Source organism: Coturnix japonica, chromosome 13 (assembly GCF_054131305.1).
Source record: "Coturnix japonica strain WE chromosome 13, WE-NBRP24, whole genome shotgun sequence".
Lineage (NCBI taxonomy): Eukaryota > Metazoa > Chordata > Aves > Galliformes > Phasianidae > Coturnix > Coturnix japonica.
Genome location: NC_140675.1, coordinates 14,497,860 through 14,515,238, shown reverse-complemented (window position 1 = coordinate 14,515,238; position 17,379 = coordinate 14,497,860). Strand labels below are relative to the sequence as shown.

Sequence of the window (17,379 nt, the reverse complement as noted above, 5' to 3'; positions counted from 1 at the left end):
GGTGGGGGAAAACAAGCTCCACATGGAGCCTTAATATGGGGTGGGTGCTTTGTTTTCAGAGCCTCCTCTGTAGATCCACATTTCACTTTTAAGATTGCCGTGTGCCCCCGGCTCGAGGGTCTCCCACTGCTCCCCATTGCCTGTATTTTGCTTTCATTGAGTGTAAGGCACTGGCCATCAGAAACAGCTCTTTCCTCTTAAACGAACTATGAAATACTCTCTGAACGGGCCGTGCAATGGAAACGGGAGAAATCACTCGTGTCGGCTCTCATTGGGGTGGTACCCGGTCACAGCTCGTGTTGGGGTCGGTGTGTGAGAGCCTTGGCCGGGTCAAGCTGCAGCTGCCGGGAGGGCGGCAACGGGGACCTCGGGTCCTTCCCAGCCCCGGGGGGAGCTGAGCCGTGTCCGAGGGATGTGGCCACGGGCGGGGACGGGCAGCTCCCGGGGGAGATCGCGGCTTCGGGTCCCCGCTCGACGCCCGCGGGTGCCGCAGGGCCGGGTTCCGCCCGCAGCCGGGCCCGCCCCATCCCCGCCGCTCCCCGCTGGGCCGGGCCGGGCCGGGGGCTGCGGCTCCGGGCGCCTCCGCCCCGCGACAGCGGGAACGGGCGGGGGCTTCCTGCGCTCCGGAGCCGCCGCCGGCAGCAGCAGCAGCAGCAGCAGCAGCAGCATCATGGAGCGCGTCCCGCGGCTCGTCGCCGCCGCAGGTGAATGAAGGGAGCCCCCAGCGGGACCGAGACCCCGCACCGCGATAGGGCGGGAGGGGCTGCGGGGAGCTGCGGGGGCCGGAGCCGTCACCGCGCGGCATCGGCTTCTCTCGGCCGGGCCCGGCGCCCGCAGGGAGCTCAGCTCAGCTCGGGGCAGGGGGCGGGGGCGGCCCCGGGGCAGCCACGTGCGGCGGGAGAGGGTCCGGGACCCCCCGCAGCGCCCGGTGCCCCCCGGCTCCGTCCTCACATTGACGGGCGGCGGCCGCGGCCCCGTTTTCCCCGGGGGATGCGCGTCCCCACCCCGCGCCGGGCGGCGTTTGTCCTCGTGCGCGTCCCCGTGCCGGCACCGCGGGGCGGGGGGTCGGAGGGCGCCGGGCCGAGCGGGTCCTTCCTCCGCGCTCCGTCCCGTCCGTGCGGTGCCCGGGGGCCGCGCAGCTCCGGGGCCGGCAGCGGCAGCGCGGGGCAGCGGCTCCGTTCCGTGCACCGAGACAAAGGCGGCGGGTTCCAGGCGGGCGCCGAGCGATGCCCGCGCTGTTCCCTTGGCAGGAAATGATCCCGGCGCACACACGGTCCCACACCCGCCGCTGCCCCGCGGGAGCTGAGCTCAAAAAGCGGAAAACGCTTCACGCTCGGCTCAGCCCCGCGGCTCCGTGCCCGCAACGTGCGGCCGATTCCTGGCAGCTCCTCGGGCTCGTGCGGGTTTGAGGGCGGCGCCTTCGGGGGCTCGAGGTCGCGGTGCGGGACGGGCCGAACCCCGACGTGTCCCCGGGGCTGAGCTCGGCGCTGACGCTCGATCCGTTCACCCCGCAGTGCTCGTGGGCTGCTGCGCGCGGCTCTGCCCCGCTCTCGGCGGTGGGACGGGCTCCACGCGGGGCACGGCCGCCCCCTGCGCCCACCCAGGGCAGCGCTGCAGGACAGGTACCGTGTCGCCATGGGGCCCACGGGCCCTTTGCCCGCGGGGTGGCCCCGTTGGCCGGTGCTTTGCCGGAGGGTGCCCGCCAGGCTCCGCGTTCCCCAGCGTTCTGCTGCCTCTGCCCACAGATCCGCAGCACGGAGCGGGGTGGCTGCAAACAGAGGCTGAGCTGTTCCCCTTCCCTGGGACCCCACCCGGGACCGCTGAGCCCCCCGGCACCAGCAGCAGCCCCGGGGAGGCTGGGACGGGCCCTGCGGTGCGGGATGGAGTGAGCACCGAGGCGCAGCCTTCACTCTCTGCTGGTACCACTGATGCAGCTGAAGGCAGAGATGGAACGTCTCCCACACGCCCCGGGGACAGCCCTGCCTGGGGGCTCACAGCGGTCACCGTGGAGCTGAGCACAGCTCCAGCCATCAGCGCTGCCCCCCGGACTGAGCCCATAGGAAATGAGAAGGCAGAAAATGCCCCAGCCTCACAGAGGACCCTCTTGCATTCGTTGTCCCATGTAACGGTGTCCAGCAGCACTGGGGGGCAGCGGGGAACCCCCAGCACTATGAGGACAGAGTTCACACAGAGCTGGGGGGACTCAATCAGTCCCTCGTACCTGAAGCCACAGGGCAGGGGTGCCACCATCCCGCCCAGTGACAGCAGAGCAGGGACACCCCAGGGCCACACAACAGACAGCCCTGTGCCAGGGACGAGTGGGACGCTGCCTTTTGTGGGGGGGATGCAGAATCTGCAGAGCTCCCCTGGGGAACTAGGACGGATGCATCAAGTGCTGGCAGGGACAGGGCCAGCAGGAGAGTCCCACCCATTGCAGGGGACAACCATGGCCTGGCTGGGTCCTCATGCCACCTCCCACCCCTCTATGCTGTCCCCAGGGGTTGGTGGCCGTGGAGGACTGATGTGGCATCCCAGGGGCCCTGGGGCCAGCACGGCCCTACTGCCCATGGAGTCACATCTACCTCCTGACCACAGCACCACAGCCACTGCCACAGGGGTGATGTCCCCTGGTCTTGAGGGAGCCCCAGACCTGACCACAGAGGTGTTGGGGCTGCCCAACACTCAGGGTCCCCCTGGGCCCAACCGTGACCCCATGAACCAAACCTGGCATATCTCAGCCTTGCCAAGGGAAGCCCCAACCTCACCAGGCCCACAGCTCTCCCTGGGGCTCAGCCCCACTGCAGACACCCCCCCAGTAGCGTCCCCAGGGCATGAACATGCTGTGAGCCCTCAGGTCCCGGTGTGGGCAGGTGATGCTGAACCTTGGGCAGTGACTGCACCACTGAGCACAGCCCTTCCCGTAGCCCCCAGCTCCCCACTGCAGCCAGCCCTGGCCCAGCCCTCATCGTCTCCACTGCTGCTTAGCTTTGCCATTAGCTCTATCAGCAGCATCACCACCACCACCAGCATCACCACCACTGTTGCCAGCACAGCCACAGCCACAGCCACCAGCACGGATACTGCCACCAGCCCCACATTGCTCAGGGATGAGAGGACAGCCCTGCCGGAGCCCAGCACTGCTGCATGTCAGGGGGCTGTGGAGGAGCTGACGCGGGGGCCCCGTGTGGTGCCAGGGTCCCCCCATCAGCCCACAGACCCCCCCGGAGGTGCAGAGTCGCTCCAGCCACAAAGCAGCCCCACGGAGCGGCCCCACGCCGGCCCCACGTGTGTGACACCAAACCCGGCGGCAGCAGGAAGGGCCACCCCGGTGTTCATCGTGGAGGATCAACCGCCGCTGCTGCGAGGTGGGCCGCGGGGTGACCCTCCCGGAGCCGCCGGTGCGGGGGGTGGTGGCGATGCTGAGCTTCCTCCCGTCCCCGCAGCGTCCCTCCTGCGCGTGCCCTGCGAGCTGGCGCTGGACATGACCTTCGTGCCCGCCCTGCGCGACCCGACGTCCCACGAGCGCCACGTGCTGCTGAGCGGCTTCAACCGGACGGTGAGCGTGGGGCCGCCCCGCGGGTTGGAGGGTGGCTCGGGGACGGTCCCGAACGGCTCCCGTGGCTCCCACGCAGGTGGCGGCCCGGCTGGCGGCGGTGCCCGGCTTCGTGCGCCTCGAGGTGACGGCCGTCAGGTAGGGACGGCCCCGCGGTGCCCGGCGGTACCGCGTTGGTGCGGGGAGTTTTGGGCGCAGCCGCAGTACCGTGTCCCGCAGGGAGGGCAGAGCCCGTCGGGTGGAGCTGCGCTACGACGCGCTGTTCGCGGCCGAGCTCGTGCGGGTGTCGGCGCTGGGAGCGCTCCTGGACGCGGCGCTGCGCTCCGGCGGAACGACGGCGGTGGGCACAGCCCGAGTCGTGCGGCACGAGGCGCGCGGTGAGTGCGGGCGGGGGGCGCGGGGCCCGGCGGCCGTCGGGGGGTGTGAAGCGGCACCGCCCCCCCCCGTCCTCTGTCCCGTTCTCCCCGCAGCTCCGGAGCCCTGCGCCGCGCTGTTCTCCTGCCCCGACGGCTTCGCCTGCGTCGTGCGACCGGACGGGAACGCCACGTGCACGTCCCTCTGCCACCGCGATTACTGCCGCAACCACGGCGTGTGCGCGCATCCCCGCGGCCGCGGCCCGTTGTGCCGGTGGGTGCCTCCCCACCCGCCCTCCTCCCCGTCGCCCCGCGTGTTCTCCGCTCAGCGCCCCGCATCCCCACGCAGGTGCCCCGCGGGCAGCGACGTTTGGTTCGTGGGGCTGCGCTGCGAGCGGCGAGTGACGCTGTCGGGGCTGCTGGGCGCGGCCGCGGGCGCTCTGCTCGGCGTCGTCCTCCTGGGGGTCGCCGTCGGGGCCGCCGTGGTCCGCAGGTTCCGGGCGCTGCTGCGGGAGGCGCGGGCCGAGCAGGGCCGCAGCAGGTGGGTGCGGGCGGGGCGGGGAGCGGGGCCGAACGAACGGCCCCTGGGGACGGACGGTGCCCCGGAGCTCCGCAGCGCTCACCGCCCGCAGCTACCGCCGCTTCTGCCGCCCGGACGAGGCCGCGGTCCCGCACTGGGCGCGCTCGTGGCCGGGCTCGGGCAGTTCGCTGGACAACCCCGCCTTCAGCCGCTCCGAGGAGCTCCTGCACCTGCACCTCCCGGACGACGGCTGCTGCTGCCGCCGGGACCCGCTCGGCGCCGCGCGGTGTCCGGAGCCGCCCGCCCGTGGGCACGGGTACGTGCGGGGCTGCGGGACGGGGAGCTGCGGGGCCGAGCTCAGCACCACGCGGGATCTCAAGTCCGGCGGCGCAGAGACCTTGTGCGGCACGGAGCAGGGAGGGGTGGTTTCCTCCCTTGTAAAGAGCGGTACATTGCGTGCCCACGCGGGCTCGTAATTTTACTCTAGTGGTTATAATGCAGTAAGGGAGCGGGAAGCTCCCAGCTGCTCCCCCAGTACCAGGGCGCAGCCTCCCGCATTCTGGGCCCTTCTTCCCTCTGGCACCGCTGCTCTCAGAACAGCCCCAGCCGCTGCAGCTCCAGCACAACGGCCCAGGGCTCCATCACTGTCCCAAGGGCCCTGGGGTTGCTGTGCCAGGTAGATATTTTGACCCCCTTCCAGCTCTATTCTGATTCACTCCCAATGTGTTTTGCCACCAGCTTCCAGTACGGCTGGGACACGAGCTGCAGCAGCGTGAACGAGCCCATGGTGGACTCAGGCAAAGCCAGTGACATCTCGGTGTCCAGCTGGCCCGTGGAGCCCAGCCCCTGGGCGCCCTTCTCCCTCCTGCAGCAGCTCTCCAGGCAGCAGCTGGTGAGCATCAGGCCAAAGCTGGGGGGCACAGGGGTCACATCAACCCATCCAAAATAGGGGATATAGGTAGAGCCTCCCCCTTCAGCCCCCTTCTCTCCCAGCATCCAGGCAGGCGGCCACGCTCCTTCTGCGATGGGATGGAGCTGTCCACACTGGAGCGGAGTTGGACGGCCTGAGCGCTACAGAGTGAAGCACGGCACCAAGCATCAGCTTTAAAACCAACCACATTTTATTTCCACGTAACAAGCTCAGTGAAAGAAGTCCAAACACTTTGACAATACAATCAACGCGGGTGTGATGTCAGTTCCACTCGATGCGGAGTCCTGAAAGATTATCAGGCAACGGTTTCACCGGGGTCAGAGCACACTCGGGAGCCAGCGTGGGCTGGGACAGCGTCGTTCATAAGCGAGTAGGTACAGAGAAGTGTCCAATAACACACAATGCTGGCATCCAACAGAGTTAATGACTTACATCCGGCAGTTTGAAAGTAAAGGCTAAACAGACTGTTGAAGTCACATCATACTATGTACATACATGGTCTGCCCTATAGCCATTTCAGAACAAGCTAAAGCCACTGTGAAGTGAAATACAAAGTAAGCGCTGCTGCATCGTTTGTCACGATTAATGTAAATGAGGTATAAATTTAAACACCAGTACGTTTTAAGCATTAAAAGTTTATTTTCCAAAATGCTCTCCTTATTTGCAAGTGTCCTCTTGAGCATCTGCTGGGCACAAATGGTGGGGGGGGGGCAGTGGAAGCTTATGGAGGGAGGGCAACGGGGTTGATTCCAAAGGTGCTCAAATAGAAAAGGAAAAGCAAGCTGCAGGTTTCTGCACTTAAAGATTCTCAGCTCCCAGCAGGTGCTGAGGGAGAGTTTTGCGAGGATAAAAACACAGATTTGTTCATTAAAATTAAACAAAGGAAAAGAAATCGGGAGGCTAAAAGAAAAACTGGACCTATGGGGATACAGAGCTATATGGTGCGATACCTTCGTCGTATAGAAAACAGCCTACAAATAAAGTCACAAAAAATAGACAGTTATATGCTGAGCAGCCAAAAACATCATGATTTATTCATATCTGGAGAAACTTCATAATTCAAACACAACCAAACTGTACATTTTACAATCACATTCTATTTGTAAACAGTTAAAAGCCACTGACTTCTTTTGCATCTTGGGACACAAACAGTTAGAATCAAGGCAATGAAATGATGGCGATTTCTGCACTGTTAAAAGGTTCTGTTTCTTTTTTACCCTTGCCTAGTCTGGAACGCGCCGACTAAACAAGCATCCATAACACCTTGTGTGGCAAAGAGATGGAACTCGTTTCAACTTATTTGCGAGAGAACTTTTCGAACATTTAAAACTTGGTATAACAACAAACGATTCTGTAAGCCCAATCGCTTGGTTACAGTAATGCATAGTTAACTCAGTTCGGCTTTAAGGTACGACAGTTCAACGTTAACACAGTCACAGGAGCAGAAAACAGCCACTCTGGATGGGATTACAAAAAAGGATCGTAGAGCTACGGATCATTAGCAAACCACCAGCACTCACTAAGGAAAAAAGGACAGCGTCAGAAAGCAGGACGTCCACAACTCCAGCTCGAAGCGTGTTGTTGTTGTTGCTGTTTTTTTGGCAGAGAGAAAAGTCTTACAGAGCAATAATAAGGATCATCAGTGCGAAAAGTTGAGTTTTTTTGTCTTTTTTTTTTTTTTTTTTGTCTTTTTTTTAATGTTTTTTTTTCCTATAAGAAACTACAAGGAGTTTTGACTGGGGAAACTGGTTTTTCCTGAGAGCCATGCTCTTTGATTTAGGAGACAGGACTAGAAAACAAAAGGACATGGCCAAACACTGTTGGTTATTCCCAGAGATAGAAAGCATCTTTTTTTTTTTTTATTATTATTATTATTTATTTTCATTCTCCATTTTTTTTTCTTTTTTTTTTTTTTTTTTTCTTTTTTTGTCTTTTTACAAATGTTTTAAAAGGATGGAAGAGTAAACATTTCTTTTAGTTTTTCTTCTCCAAAAACAAAAACAAACCCCCTCCCCCCTCCCCCCCTCAAATAAAAGAAAAGCAAAACAAAAAAAAAACACCTCACAACGATTCTGTAAACAAGGAGGGTTCCCCAGTAAGGGCAAACCCCCAAAACAAAATTGAAAGCCTATTGAAAGTGCAGGACCCGCCCTGGCTTGCAGGCTGGGTTGCAAAGTCACAGCTGTGGCCACAGTTTTTTTTTACTTCTATGTTTTAAAACTGCAGAGCTAAATTCTTTAGTTTTTATACATGAAAAAAAAAAAAACAAACCCCCCCGAAACAAACAAACAAACAACTGGTGCAATACTTTCATTCGTAATCCTAAAGTCAGCATCGTCACTTGATCTTGAAACGCCACGATACCACGATAAGGTAGGCATACATCAAGGCATAGTAGAGAGCGCACACTGTTTGTTAAGAACATCCTTGAGTAAACATTTACACGTGAACTGCTGCCTCCCCGGTATTGCCGATTGGACGGAGAGGGCATCATTCAGTGCAAAGGTAAAATAAAAACAACCCAAAAAAGCTCATATTCCAACATTACCAGCAAAACAGGAAAAAAAAAAAGAGAGAGAAGGAATTCCAAGGATAAACATGATGAATATACACAAATGAGCTCATTCCAAGCAGTTTTATATGGATAGCACTATCTGGAAGTGTAAATATATACTATTTTTTTTTTTTTCACATTATAATATTGGCCTGCATGATTCAAGTATTCAAACTGATATGTTTTGGGCTAAAACAAAGTGGAAAATGTGCAGAAAGTAACTGTTTCCACAGGTGACCCCCTTGGCTGTAGGTGAAAAGTCCAAATTAGTGCTGCTTTGTTACATTTTGAGGTCACAGTTTATTAGTTGAAAAAAGTAAAAGGTTACATGGACTCTCCACCTCCACCTAGGTGGTCAACAGAAAGGAAAGCGTTGATGGGGGATGGGCTGCTAATTCCCCTGGTGTCATTGCTGCTCGGGGTGCCCCACAGGCTTGTGGAATAGTTGGGGCTCCCCCAAAGTGAAGTGCCATGAAGGTCTCCACTGCTAGTTCCCGACAGCCCAGCACCATTCCAGTGATTTAGATCATTACGGTTTGAGAACGAATGGGAACCATCAATGGATCCGAGTCGGTTCTGGCTGGATCCAAGAGATTGCCAGCCAGGAGACGGAGTCAGAGACTGGCCTTGTGCAAAGAAGCGACTAATCTCCTCTTCACTGGCAAACTCAGCAAGAATAGTAGTGTTCCCTAAAACACACCTGCGGAAGGATGACAAGAGCACATTTTAAAGAGGTTCTCTCTGTCTTCATCTCTTTGTTAACCAAGCACTCCCAACACCCTGGCATTAGCCCGTCAGATGCTAAGCCGCCACTGTGAATCCTTACATCCCTGCACACAAAACGTATTCCAACCCCAGCAAAACATTTACAACCACTTAAAATTTAGACTAAGAAAGGGAAAAACAAAACTTACATGTGCAGAGATTTTTGTGCCTTCACTACCTCTTCTTTTGAACTGTAACGGACCAAAGCATTACCATGTGGGAGGTTAAGGTGGAATGTTATTAGTGGACCGTGCTGCATGCACAGAGTACGCAGGGTTGAGCCATCGATCTAAGGGTGAAACAAAGGCAGAGAACAGGGTGAGAACAGGCAGCACAAAGCTTGGACTGCAGCAGGGCAGTGCTGCCCCCCCAGCCCGCACACAGCCGTGAAGCCCCAGCCTTACCTGAGGTGTAAGGTTTTTTAGAACAAGCCAATTTGTTATTCTCCCTGAGCTGCTCTCACCCCAGCTTGAACCTAAATGAGGAAAATAGAGCAGTAAGTGCCTTGTCATACTGAACACAAAGGCATTAGGAGAAGTGCACAAGAAGCTGCGTGGCAACTGACAGGAGCACTGATGAATAAGAAAGAACTGTCATCAGATAATTGCAACTAAAAAAAAAAATAACCCACACATTAAGTGTATTTGTTTCCACTCATTGCAAGCTAAGAATAGCTGTGAAGCCTGGCTAAGGATTCCCCATACTACATACCACGATCTGGCTCGTTACTATATGAGCCACTCTAGAAGCAATGCTTATCAGGCAACTACTCAGCTGCAGAGATGTCAAACTCAGCAAGGCCTTGGTGAGATGTTTCATACACAAGCAGAAATAACACTACTGCCACTCACATTCCTGCTGCACACAATGGCTAAATACAACAATGCAGCCCTAAAACCAATTTTGCCTGCTGGATTTTCAGCAATGCTGTTTAGGAGATACAAACCTGTTTATGCTTTTGGCAAGACAAATGGTATGAGGTACCAGCTGATACTGACAAATTATGTAGCTTACTAATAAAAACCATAATCATCCTTACCAGGGGTATATCTGGCATCAGAATTTCCCCATCCTCCACCCAAACGAAGGGAATTATCCCAAGTGGACAAAGGTGGTTTCTGGCCTGTTAGCCCTGGAGGTGGGCGGGACGGAGCAGTGATGCTTTTAGGTGGCAAAGGGACCTTCCACAGCTCATGAGCCAGAGAGGTGTTAGTGACTGATCCAGGAGACCATGTTGATTTGGAATCACTGTTTCTGGCTACTAGGAGACAAAGACAACAAGAAATCAATACTCTGCAGCACTTGCACCAGTCTACAAATAAATGCTGATAAAGGAGAGTAAAATAAGGGTTTGAGTTACCACTCAGATGAGACCCCACGCCTAATTTTTACTGACAACGCAGTACTTCACTGAAGAACAGGAAAGGCACAAAATGTCTGCTCAGAGCAATACAAGACGATGTTACCTGAAGTGCTTTGTGCTGTACTGCTGAGGGAAACATTGTAGTTGGAGGCACGAATGGATGACCAGGCACTAGTTGAAGGCAGCGTGGTGTTCAAAGATGAGGATGACCCTATAATAAAAATACAAATCTGTCACAGGACAGCGTGTCAACATTGCAAAAACGTTAAGAGACTGAACACATCTGCAGAGTCAAACATGATCTTCTCCACTCTTCTTAGTCCTCATTCGTAACCAAAGGCAAGTGGTGGCAAGCATACTTGACATCAGGAAGCACCCTACACTCACCACAAGCAAAGCTCATTCCATTACTGCAGTGGCTAGACTGCCTGCTTCCCAATACACTGCCTGTCTGTGCTCAGGAGGATTACATCAGAATGCACATCAGTTGTACTCACTCACTCTTAACTGCATTCTTGGAATATCTGCTGCATTGCATCAAGCAACAGTGTCTGATCCAAAGATGAGCTTTCAGTCATGAAATCCACAATACAACAGATAAACAAGATGAGAAAGTACCAAACAGATTTTCAAATAAACCACTGCTCTATGCGACTGCAAACAGACTAATGCACAACTCACTGCGAAATACCCCCCGAACGTACCACTGTTCCTGTCCCTGAGGTGGTCAACTTCCCGCACAGTATTAATTGAAAGATTGTTTATGACACTGCCAGGAGTGACGTAAGGGTCAGTTTCAGGGTCGATGTTTGGATAACCTTTCCATGGCTCACCAGGACGAAATTCTAGGAACAGAGATTCAGAAAAGAAGATTTTGTGTTGCTTTTTTCCCCCCCTATTGGTATATATATATATACACACACTTAAATCAGGAGGTATAGATGTATTGTTAAGACAGCTAAGTAGATAACTTAAAATCCACGACCTTTTAAGTACTTAATTTACTTCTGTTAGTCTTCACTTTCTTAATCTCTAGTTTTACCAGGGTAAAATTTGCAAGCAGGGACATATATTTCTCTGTGCCATCAAAATATTGCTCTCAATTTCTATCAGGTAAAATACAGCACATCCTTCATAGCTTACTGTGTATTGTTTTTGTGACCCTCCACACGTAACAGCCAAGGGATGTGGAAGAATGCTGACCACTAAGAACCATGCAAGTGGTGGCACTGCATACCTGGTGGCCAGTTAACACTGCTAGAGCCATTAGGCGATTTGGCACGGGGCCAGCCATCCCCAATTGATCCAGGAGGACTGGCTGGTGAAGTACTGCTGTTCATAAAGTCATATGGAACAAACGGAGAATCTTCCAGCCTAAAACCACTTGAAATAGCACCTACGTTAAAAAATAAAAATAAAAATAAGGTTATATTTTCTATAGACAATTCTGGGTATAAATCGCACACGTGTAAAATAAAAACAAGCCCAGGTAAAGCAGTCATAAAATACATGCCAGCATACTGCTCTCTAATTGTGTTCAGTGACACAGGAAGTCATAGAAGTGCATATAATCTAAAATGGAAGGTCTCTGAGGAACTCAGCAGAAAACCTGAAGAATACAACCCCATGCAATCATCTCTAAACCAGCACGTCTATAAATTTAACCAAAATATTAGTTCAAGAGGTTAAAACCAAGATGTAAGACTCCAGCTGGATAACAAATAGAGCAAATATACTCTCTGTGATGAGAATGCTCCTGAAGAAGCACCTACTAAGTCCGAAATGACCTTTAACTACTGGAAAGCTCTTAAGTTTTGCTCATATTTCCATAAGGAAAAGAAAAAAGTTACCAGCAACAGAGCAAGAAAGAAAAGCAGCATTCACAGTTCTGGGCAAATCCTGTCAGAACTTTGAAGTTATACAGCAAAAAAAGCTGTATTCTACAGTTTTGGAGGAATACGCAACTGTCACTGTTGATTTAGTGCAATAGAGCTCAAAAGATCAAATTTGCAACACTGTTGAGAAAACATTAAAGCAACATCAACACTTCAGACTTCCATGGGTAATAATGAGCTGAAGTTTAGAGCAAGCAAGTGCAGCAGCAGGATGTCCCCACTACGTGCTTCAGGCAGCAAACTATTCCACGGCATTAAAGCAGCTGACAAATCTAAAAATATCCAAACAATCTGAACAGTAACAGGAGACTGGAGACATTTTTAACTATCTTTAGACATAGAACCTTTGTGCTACAGAATCAAATTTTAACTGGATGAAATTTCAAGCAACCGCAACAGTTGAAACATTACGTGAATCCCAGATCGCTGGAATGAGATATCACAGAACCAGAGAACAGCTTAGGTTGGAAGGCACCATCTGGTTCCAAGCCCTCTGCCATGGGCAGGACCACCACCCACCAGATCAGCTAGCTAGGGCCCATCCAGCCTGGCCTCAAATGCCTCCAGAGATGGCATCACAGTGGGGCAGGGGTTGGGGTGTAGATGGAAAAATCTAATGCTGGTTTTATAAACGTATGAAGACTTCCAACTCAGATTAAGGTAAAGCTAGTAGCAACAGGCATGCTGAAAGTCTTAAAGGAATCCTGCACAACATTCCTACTAGTCTCATCATAAGACTTCTGTAAGATAAAATTCTAAGAAAGCTGTGGGCTGCTGTACAAGACAAGCAGCAAGTTCAGCACAGACAATACTGACAGCTGCAGCAACACAAGTATTACAAGTACAAGCATAAATACAGCAAACTTGAATCTTACACACAGAACTTGAAATTCTGAGGTGACAGGTCAGATGCTATTTAAAGATGCACTTAACATACCATGTTTGCTGGAGTTTTGCTCTAAAGATGTGTTCACAGAAATGCTGTCTACTGTAGTCCATTTCCTCAATCGAGATTGTGGTGGCTCTTTAATACTGCTCATATCCATGTTTACATTCAAGTTTGAGTTCATTCCTAAAAGATACACACAACTTATGAAAGACAGACTGAATGCCTTTATTGTGGTAATTACCATTACTGTTCTAATCAACATTTATGAGCATATTACGACAGTTCTTTCATGCTTCCAAGTCTGTGTGAGAAACATCCATTTAAGTAGCACTTGATGCAGTGAACTTACTACAGACAGAAGCTAAGCTAAGCAATGCAAAGCACTCTGAAGTTCACAGCTGATGTCTTCATGCAGAAGTGTCAGTGGAAGAAGCCATTGTGGAAGAGAAACTAAAATGTAAACATCTAAAGAAGTGTGGCATTTTAGTACCAGTGTAGCACTGGTGTAACAGCTGAACTCAAGGACTGTACCTTGAAGAACTACGCTCAACTCTAAGACAGACCCCTTTCCCAGCAGGAAGGTGTGACAGTACATCCCTATTCAGCAAAAGTTACATACTGGAACTTGCAGTTAGACCCTCAACCCCATTCTTATTCAAGATTTATTATTCAAAATACTTAATTCTGTAAAGGAATTAGAACTTGACTGCAGCACTGGTCAACTGGAGAGAAAAACCACACACACAACCCCCCCAGGTCTCTGCTGCTGATGGGTCTGGTCAACTTTGACCAATTCAGTCATCCAGAACGTGCACGGGGCTTCCTGCTCTCATTGCTAAATCTCCTGGTGCTGACAGTAAAACATGGAGAAAATAAAACAGCACAAAATTTTCCAGAACACAGTTTGGCAACTTCTGCTCCTTCTCCCATAGCTCTGAGTATCCTCCAAGTGCATAAAAACTCCTCTTGATTCTAATTCACCACTGGGGTGTGAAGAAATTCCAGCAACTTATTTCTTCCCTAAAACCATTTAACTGTGGATTGAGTGTGACTCCACCTGCTTCTCTGACTACACAGTACTACACCAAAGAGATCCCAAAGCATTAATATATACTGCAGGTTACTGAAATGTAGCAGTGATTGAGGTGAGAAAACAGCTGCTTAATGATATTAAATGGCATTTCAAATGAATTCCACATCTAGTGGAAACAACAAGAAACTAATACAGACAGGATGCAAATACTTGGTATGAAGTTTGGCAAGAAAGTTCAATATTCCTTTTATTAGAACTAACAGTGCCTCTAATGGCAAAGCAAACTTCATGTCTCTGCCTTGCCCTTTGGATGAATGCAGTAGTTAATTTTGATGCCAATCAGCAGCAGCAACCATTAAATAACAGCCTGGACTTAAGCAAAATTCCAATGTGCCACATGCACTGCAACAGCACAGCTTGCACCGGCTCCCTGGCTCTGTAACACCTCACCTACAAGCACAAGGATTTTAGCAGTAGTCTCAATTAAACAAAAGTTTTCCATGAAAGGCAATGAGAATGCAAAGGAAATCAGCTCAGCAGAAAAGGCAGGATTGAAAGAATACAGAAGAAAAGCAAAGTAAAAAGGAGGAACAAAAATAGAGGTAAAAACCAGGGGTAAATGGTATACAGTTGTATTAAGATAGCATTTAAAAGGGACCTAAAATAAGGAGAAAATATACAAGCCTGGAATTTCTGAAGTAGAAATTGGACTGAAGCCTGGAAACGTAGGGAGAAAGAAACAGGAGATACTTGCATTTATAAATGGTCAGACATTTTGTCTGGAATGAGACAACCATTCTTTAAAAAACACAAAACTAAAAGCTTCCTCTTCTGGACAAAACAACTAGAAGAGAAATTCATTTCTTTGTTTTACCCATATGATTCCAGATTAATTGAAAACTCCCTTTAAATTCAAAGAAATGTGACCGCTTCAATGGGTTCTTTGTATAGATTCTACTTTCCTAACGTTCTTTAGCTTCAGGATATGTGACTGCAAAATGACTTTGTGTTATCTTTGAGATCTGTAGGATAAGCAAGAAGTAAAAGGAAACAGACGTACTATCAAAATGGAAGACATTTTGCACTGAAATATTGATAATCATTTCTGGGCATAAGCAGACTTGTGGAAAAAGCTATTTGGTAACTGGCTGACTCCCGTTAACTATTACTACCACAGTTAAAACTGTACATACTAACAGGATTACAACCACTATTGTTTTCAGAGGAAAACTGCAGGCAAGATCAAAAGAAAGGCTGTGTGCCCTTTGTTACATAAATATCGACTGTATGAAGTTCGCATGAAAAAACTCACCTATAGGGAAGCTGCTGAATGAATTTATTGGTGATGGCCCTTTTTGTAGCTCAGGAGTAGCGTGGGGGATGACATTCTCAAGGAAAGATTTCATGGAGGGTTGATGGAGTGACTGCTGTTGAGAGGGTGGAGTCTGCTGCTTCATTAACAGGTTTGGATCAAGCTGACGGGACTGTTGCATCATCTGTTGCTGCATACTAATAGATCGACCCTTCAAAAAAAAAAAACACAAAGCAGTTACAATATCAGTAGTCAAAAGCTCTTCTACACTTAAAGATAATAAATCAATCTTTGTTTCATGCATGTTAGCACAGCAAAAACCCAGCGTTAAGCTAAGCATATTCCTTTAAAGCTTGTCAAAACCCAATTCCTTGTTGCACGTTTTTATACAACTTATAACAAGAAACGCAGCTCAAGATCAAAGCCAGTTTTAAAAAGTTATTTGAGAAGTTAATAATAAAAGTATTTACCTGCTGCTCCTGCTGCTGACGACCACCAGAAGGCATGCTTCTTTGATTCTGCACTTTTTGCTGCTGAGCCAACAACCGCTAGGAGACAGTGTTTTGGTGTTGTTTGTTTGTTTTAGAGAAACGTACAGTTGAGGTAATTTTCTACTTGCATGTTCAAACAGAACACAGAGCATCTACCTTTTTTAGCTTACCTGTAACTGGGAGATCTGAGAAAGCTGGTTTAACTGGGACAGTTGATTCAACATGGCTACCTGTTGTGGGCCAAAAAGTGGGCTCAGGCCACCGTTGTTTGGTGCATACTTCAGTAATGATACCGGAACCTGCAGAACGGACCAGCACAATCAGTGACACTGATGTATGAAGTATGCACAAGTAGTTATACTAACCATGGGATATTACAATCTCAGGTTAACAGTTGCCCATTTTCTGATACACCAATCAGGACGAGTAAGTTTCCAAACATTTACAGAATAGACATCAGCCATACCAGTAAATAGAAAATTCTTCTGAAGCAGCATTTTGTTAGCTTATACGTAGAATGTTCCAAGTACTTAGTTACCTGAGGGGATAGTAATGGAGGAGGCACTTGAGCACGTGGATTAGGCTGAGATGAATTAAGAGGTTGTGCTGGAGGCTGCTGCATGCTCCTGGGCTGTGCTGCTATATTACCAACACCAAACACACTGGGATTGCCATTCTGGGGAAAAAAGATGGATGGTTAGTGACAATAAACCTCTTCTGCTACTTCTCCCACCCCTATACATTTACATTATAACCAGAAAACATATTAATCACATTAGTAGCTAGGATGTTAAAATAAAAGGTATTAAATACTGTCAAGTAACATGCCAAGGATATGCACACAGCCTTACCTGTCTAACAGAATTCAAGTTTTGCATACCCAGCCCTGCCAGGGAGCCAAGGGCTTGGTTAGGTAGTGCACTATTTGAAGGGGGAAGCTTCATGTTTTGATTGGACATAAACTGCATGTTTTGGGACTCGTCTGCTACAATGCCATCCTGATTGGACGGACAAACCGATGCGCAACAACCAGCCAGCAAGCAAGCAGTAGGGAGAAACCATTGCCAGGAACAGAAGGGAAGAGTCACATGAGAGTCCAGCATCAGCAGGAAATAGGCAGAAAACAAAAGAGATCAGGTTAGTTATTTGCACTGCAAATGGGCTACAGAAAGTGCTTAGTATTATATATCAGTAAGTTAAAGAGAACAAAACATATCTTATGGATTAACAAGAAAGCACTAAGTTTCTTCTCCACCAAATGCAGAAAGCTAAGGAGTGCACAGACAATTACTTGGAATGCTGAATCAAAGAAGTTCTGAATGTCCACCAATAAGACAGCTACTAACCTTATCAAAATAAGGACTGCGATCCATGGAAGACTCTTTGGAAATCTGAGGACGAGAACCAGGGCCTTTTCCAACCACACGATTGTAATCTCCAACACCGAGGCCATGCTTATCAATCTCCATTCTCTTATCTTGCAATAACCCTAAGAGAAAGCGAGAGAGATGTGACTACGACATTGAAGGATCACATCGTTTTCCAGATACAGTCGGAATGGATTTATGCTCATGAAATACAGAACACAGCATTCAGGCTTGGCACTAGTAAAAGAAAACATCAGTTCCATTTTAAACTGCCTGGGTTTCGCTTCAAAGGAAAGGGAACACTATGAATAGTGGCTACAGACAGCTTCAAATTGGGAATCAGAAAAGCATCA

The 17,379-nt window shown here is 50.4% G+C and overlaps 2 protein-coding genes across 30 annotated transcripts in view; one reads left to right on the top strand and one right to left on the bottom strand.

Annotated features, from left to right (window-relative positions):
* Positions 1-429: 429 nt before the first annotated feature.
* Positions 430-6,006, top strand: LOC107320658 (uncharacterized). Of its 2 annotated transcripts, XM_015876750.3 has the most exons (11): positions 433-704; positions 1,515-1,622; positions 1,746-3,365; positions 3,444-3,556; positions 3,633-3,691; positions 3,773-3,930; positions 4,024-4,180; positions 4,256-4,447; positions 4,539-4,742; positions 5,165-5,318; positions 5,420-6,006. In XM_015876750.3, exons 1-11 carry the CDS (start codon positions 671-673, stop codon positions 5,492-5,494), a joined length of 2,874 nt encoding a protein of 957 aa, XP_015732236.2. In that variant the 5' UTR covers positions 433-670; the 3' UTR covers positions 5,495-6,006. The 2 variants fall into 2 exon arrangements, with proteins under 2 accessions (XP_085370239.1, XP_015732236.2); XM_085514113.1 differs by having other exon boundaries at positions 430-704; positions 3,773-4,180.
* TNRC6A (trinucleotide repeat containing adaptor 6A) overlaps positions 5,525-17,379 on the bottom strand; it is a 59,529-nt gene continuing 47,674 nt past the window's right edge. For 16 of the 28 annotated variants that reach the window (XM_085514085.1, XM_085514071.1, XM_085514083.1 and 13 more), the window contains 14 exons: positions 17,006-17,148; positions 16,511-16,657; positions 16,198-16,335; positions 15,830-15,958; positions 15,639-15,716; positions 15,169-15,379; positions 12,872-13,006; positions 11,277-11,435; positions 10,744-10,884; positions 10,143-10,250; positions 9,716-9,937; positions 9,081-9,151; positions 8,826-8,965; positions 5,525-8,611 (listed from right to left, as the gene is read on the bottom strand). In XM_085514085.1, the coding sequence (XP_085370211.1) occupies positions 8,236-8,611; positions 8,826-8,965; positions 9,081-9,151; positions 9,716-9,937; positions 10,143-10,250; positions 10,744-10,884; positions 11,277-11,435; positions 12,872-13,006; positions 15,169-15,379; positions 15,639-15,716; positions 15,830-15,958; positions 16,198-16,335; positions 16,511-16,657; positions 17,006-17,148 (2,198 nt within the window). In that variant the 3' untranslated portion in view covers positions 5,525-8,235. The remainder of the gene's footprint in view (positions 8,612-8,825; positions 8,966-9,080; positions 9,152-9,715; positions 9,938-10,142; positions 10,251-10,743; positions 10,885-11,276; positions 11,436-12,871; positions 13,007-15,168; positions 15,380-15,638; positions 15,717-15,829; positions 15,959-16,197; positions 16,336-16,510; positions 16,658-17,005; positions 17,149-17,379) is intronic. The other 12 variants (XM_085514075.1, XM_085514090.1, XM_085514091.1 and 9 more) reach the window with 6 other exon arrangements.